General features: G+C 38.8%; 1 protein-coding gene across 1 annotated transcript; it reads left to right on the top strand.

Annotated features, from left to right (window-relative positions):
- The first annotated feature begins 2,772 nt into the window (after positions 1-2,772).
- Positions 2,773-5,031, top strand: LOC149211828 (ammonium transporter 1 member 2-like). The gene has a single exon (XM_089390482.1). The coding sequence runs from the start codon at positions 3,349-3,351 to the stop codon at positions 4,480-4,482; it is 1,134 nt and encodes a 377-aa protein (XP_089246608.1). The 5' UTR covers positions 2,773-3,348; the 3' UTR covers positions 4,483-5,031.
- Positions 5,032-5,672: the final 641 nt, after the last annotated feature.

A 5,672-nucleotide genomic window follows, 5' to 3' on the forward strand; every position in this document is an offset into this window, starting at 1 on the left:
TGATATCGTTTGTCATCTATGTAGAGTGGAGAAATATGTCCTCTCAGGCTCTAATTCTAAGGAGACAATAGATATTACTGCAGTTGTTAATAACCCACCAATTCCTCAATCTCCACTTTCACATGCTTCACCTTTATCACCAATCATTATATTGGATTGAAATGGATGTTACAAGCTTAATGAGATGTATATGGCTATTGAAGGAATTGGGCTAGTACTTATAAGGTTTTCTAACTATATTTGGATTGACATCGAGTTGTTTCTGTAAAAATTTTGGTGTTGGTATACTCTATACTCTTAGGATCTTGTAGGTGTTGTTGTTTTTATTGGATTGATCTTCTTGAGAGAGTGGCGACCTTGATGGTTCAATAAATCTATTTGTGTGAGTGTCATTGTTTTTGGTCTTAACGTATGGCTCTTCCTATGAGAGCGTGGTGCACTTGGGGTCTCAATACAACAGTTGGCGTTTTTGGTCCAAATGGATGTTTTTTACTCATATCCATGATAGGTGAAAATGGTCTCAATGTCTGTAACTGCACAAAGGATGTTTCTACATGGATGGCCTTCCTAAGATATGGTTTTTAGGATGTTGATATTTCTCAAGTGTTTTTAATGAGCAATGGGCTCAAAGGTGTATCTATTTGGTTTCTAGCTTTTTCTAAATATGTTTAGAGTTATCATCTGGAATGAGACTTGAGCTCCCAAATGAGTCATCTTGAGTTCTTAATCTCCTTGCTATCTATGTAAAATTTTGTCATTATTAATAGAAAATCTTGCACTGATTTTAAAAAAACAAAAAGTTATAGTCTAATTGATCTACTTGAACTCCCAAATGAGTCCTCTTGAGTTCTTAATCTCCTTGCTATCTATGTAAAATTTTGTCATTATTAATAGAAAATCTTGCATTGATCCAAAAAAACAAAAAATTATAATCTAATTGTTCTACGTTTCATTTTAAACATTTTTGAGCATATTTCATATCAAATTTACCTTAATTTTTTTAGACAGCGAAATCTATTTATATATTCAAAAAAATTTACACACTCAACAAAACCTTCAAAATATAAAAAAAATTAAACAATACCAAAAAAAAACAAACAAAAAACCAAACCAAAACAAAAACAACAAACCTCTAAAATATAAAATAAAATAAAATAACCATACCTATTAATAATAAAAAATAGATAAAAAAACCCTCTTAATAATAAAAATCAAACCATGTTGACTCAAATATTTTACCATTAAAATTCTTGAATATTCATATATATTAATAATGTCTAACCTATAAATGAGAACTATATTGACCCGAATATTTCACCACTACACTGTTGAATTTTCAGATAATGTCTAACCTATAAATGTAAAACTATATTGACCAGAATATTTCACCATTAGATTCTTGAATATTCAGATATCTTAATTAAGAAGGCACCATGCATCGATTATATATTTAAATAATCCATCAAACCAAGCTTTACGTCCACTATTAATTTCCAATGTTTATTTTATTGCCTTGAAAATCTTTTCCGGTTTAATTTTAAACCCGCAGATCATACACACGGGAAATGGTGACCGTTGAACTTATAATACACAATATAAATTAATAAATAAAGTATAATGTGCACACGGCTAAGAATATTCTATTCGTCATTAAATGAATCCCATTTCTCTATTTCAAATTCCTCATTCAAAACATAATCAGCTTGTATTTTCCAATATATTGCAATTTTCTAACTGAAGAATCTCATAAATCCATTGTCTATCCGAAATTCCTTTTTCTAAAATAAATCATTTGCAGGAGCTAATTGAAAAATCTCGCATTTTCCGGATGAAGAATCTTATAAACGTATTTATAGAAATTTAAGAAAAATATGTAAATTGAAATGTTATTTTTTAAAATAAAAATATAAAAGAGGGTTTCTTTTTTAACTAAAAGTCAAAATTTTAATCAACAAACCAAATTAAACGTACGCACTGCACTTTATAAGGGAGTTGTCTATAATGCGACTTTTTGAGATTCCGGTGACGGAATCCGGCGGAAGAAATTGAGATGAAATCATGATTTGTTGCAGTTAAAATGGTTTTTTAACTGCATATTCGGATTCAGCACCCTGAAAAACCCCTGGGACGGTTTCATTGTGCAGAAATTAGCTATCAAACTTGGATTCCAATAAATCACTGCCAGATTTTCACCGGAAAAAATCGCCGGAAAGACTTTCAAAAAGTCGCGTTAAAGACTACGTCCTTTATAAGTGTCGTCCTCGTTTTAAACAGAGCTACTTTGGATTCTCCAGAGTGTTCGGAGTTTTGTCTATTATTATATTTTTTATTTGTACGGAGTTTTGTATATTATTATATTTTTTATTTCACCGTCTTTTTAATGCTTTATTAGCTGGCACTATACGAAAAAGGAGGAGAACTATGAATCTCGATCGAAGACGGAATATGCATCTATGAGGACTTTGAATCTTGATCGATTACGGAATATGCGTCTATAACTGTGGTGCACGGCTCACTGGGATTCTCAGCGACCTCAATCGCTGGTTTTGAACCGCCCATTAACAGCTCGTAGCTTCTTCAGATTCGAAAAGGACGGTTCGGAGCTCAAATCTTCCATTCTTTTCGCCCAGGTGGTCGCCGGTTCCATTCCAGGCATTTCGAAGGTCGCATTTCAGTTCTTCCTGTTCGAATCTTGTCCGTTTAAAATTTGTGTTTCACTTCTCCAGGTTCGAATCTCATCCCTTTGAAATGCAGCCGTCCCTTTAAAATGCATGCTTCAGTTCTTCAGGTTCGAATCCCGTCCCTTTAAACCTTACAGCTCGCATTTCATTTCTGTCAGTTCCGAACCCATGTATTTAAACTTTACGGTTCGTACTTGCTTTCTTCCGGTTTAATCCCGTCTCTTCGGGCTGCTTATCAGATCTCTTGGTTCAAATCTCATCTCTTCAAAGCTTGTCTTTCAGTTCTTCCGGTTCAGATCCCGTTTCTTTAAAACTCGTATTTCAATTTGGTAAGAATCCTGTTTCTTTAAAGTTCGTATTTCACTTTGCCCTGTTCGAGTCTATCCCTCTCAAAACTCGTGTATCGTTTCTCCCGCTTCGAATTCCATGTCTTTAAAGCCTGTCTTTCAGTTCTACCGGTCGTATCCCGTTTCTTTAATGTCTGTATTTCCCTCCGGCTTGAATCTGGTTTCTTCTAAGCTCTTATTTCTTCGCTTCGGTTAGATTTCGGCTTCTATAAAGCTCTTATTTCACTTCTTCTGACCGAGCCTTGTCCCTTTCAAAACTTGCATTTGACTTCTGCCGGCTCGAATTCTCCGTCGCCGGGCAGAACCCCCGCTCATCCGCCATGTCTACCTCCGACTACACCTGCACAGCACCCGAGCTGGCAGCTCTCCAGCATCTCCTGAACGGCACGGCGGCTGACTTCTTGTGCAACAAGCTGCAAGCCGTTTCCGACCATCTCGCGGCCACGGGCCGCGCAGTGGACACCACGTACCTGCTCTTCTCGGCCTTCCTTGTCTTCGCCATGCAGCTAGGGTTTGCAATGCTATGCGCAGGCTCCGTGCGGGCCAAGAACGCCGTGAACATCATGCTTACCAACGTTCTTGACGCGGCAGCGGGCGGCATCTTCTACTATCTGTTCGGTTTTGCCTTTGCCTTCGGGAGGGGGAAGCATTCCAACGGCTTCATCGGCCATTATTTTTTCGGGTTGACGGATGTGCCGAATGCAAACTACCAGTACGATTATGCATATTTTCTGTACCAGTGGGCGTTCGCTATCGCGGCCGCAGGGATCACCAGCGGCTCCATAGCGGAGCGCACGCAGTTCGCGGCGTACTTGATCTACAGTTCGATTCTCACGGGGTTCGTCTACCCTGTGGTATCGCATTGGGTGTGGTCGCCGGACGGTTGGCTCAGCGCTTCCAAAGCCAGCGGTTTGCTTTTCGGGAGCGGAGTCTATGACTTCGCCGGCAGCGGGGTCGTTCACATGGTGGGCGGGATCGCCGGCTTATGGGGGGCGCTTATTGAAGGGCCGAGGATCGGCCGGTATGACCACGATGGGAAGCCCACGGCGATCAGGGGACACAGTGCCACGTTGGTTGTCTTAGGAACCTTTTTGTTATGGTTCGGGTGGTACGGGTTCAATCCCGGCTCATTTGTGAAGATCTTGGTGCCGTATGGTATAGGTGGGCAAAGTTATGTGGACGGCCAGTGGACAGCGATTGGCAGAACAGCTGTCACAACTACTCTTGCTGGATGCTCTGCGGCTTTGACAACGCTGTTTGGGCGAAGGCTTCTAACAGGGCACTGGAACGTGTTGGACGTGTGCAATGGGCTGCTCGGGGGTTTTGCGGCGATCACGGGTGGGTGCTCTGTGGTTGAGCCATGGGCCGCGATTGTGTGCGGATTTGTCTCTGCATGGGTGTTAATAGGCTTCAACCTCTTGGCAGCAAAGCTAAGGTATGATGATCCACTGTAGGCCGCGCAACTCCACGGTGGTTGCGGGGCTTGGGGGATTATCTTTACTGCACTCTTTGCGAAGGAGGAGTATGTTTTGCAAGCGTACGGTCCACTTCCTAATGGGAAGTCCTCGAGGCCCTATGGGTTATTAATGGGTGGAGGTGGCAGGCTCCTAGCGGCCCATGTCATACAAATTCTGGTCACGGCAGGATGGGTAACTGCCACCATGGCACCGGTGTTTTATGCTCTGTACAAACTCAATCTTCTTAGGATCTCTGCAGAAGAGGAGATGGCGGGCATGGATGTAACAAGCCATGGTGGGGTTGCGTATGTATATCATGAAGGTGAGGCACAAATTCATCCTACAGGGTTTATGATGAAGGCTTCCCCAGAGTCAAATTGACTACATAGCGTCATTCCGACAGGGTTCAGGGTCTCTCGGATTATTGTTCAACAATCCTTGGGATTTTATTATCCATTGAGCGAACACAAATTAGGAGTAGAGATCTCTTTGTGAACAGGTGAAGATTTTTCATCCGCGCCTACTCCGCGAACTAAGTGGGTGTGTAATGGCAGCCAGTTATAAGCAGGGGTATATTTTTCATTTCGCTTAAGCGAGGAACAAGTGGGTGTGTAATTGCAGCCTTTTAGGTTTAAGAATATTGTAGTACACATAAATTTAAGACGGGGTTCTCTTTGTCAATATGCAAGGAATTTCCATCGTTGCTCGGGAATTATGGAAGTGTGGAGATGAAGTGTTTGACTATAAACTATGTTAGATATTTGTTTTCTGTTAGATGTTTGTTTTATAGGTGGATTCGTTTTATTGCCTTGTGCATTTTTGTAAAGTCATAAAAGTGTTAGGAAGTAAAAACATTGAAATGTATATAATTTTATTTATTTATTCGATTGAATTAGTTAAATTAATTAAATATTTATATATATAAATATCTTAGTTAAATATATTTAAATATTAAAAAATACAATTTTAAATATTTATAAATATAATATTATAAAAATTCAATAGAATTATTTAAATTTATTATATTATTAATTGATTATTATATAATATTATACAAATTCAATACAATTATTTAAATTTATTAAATTATTATTTGATTATTATATTTTTCATTATTTTTTTTCATATAATTAAAACCATTATTACATTTAGTAGTTTATATTACTATTTATTCTCTAATAATTATT

This window comes from Pinus tabuliformis, chromosome 1_1, assembly GCF_031772625.1.
Source record: "Pinus tabuliformis cultivar Carrire ecotype Pingquan chromosome 1_1, CPIR1, whole genome shotgun sequence".
NCBI classification, from domain to species: Eukaryota; Viridiplantae; Streptophyta; class Pinopsida; order Pinales; family Pinaceae; genus Pinus; species Pinus tabuliformis.

Bases quoted from the DNA above. Each gene is read 5' to 3' on its own strand.
- LOC149211828 (XM_089390482.1), top strand. From the start codon at position 3,349: ATGTCTACCTCCGACTACACCTGCACAGCACCCGAGCTGGCAGCTCTC.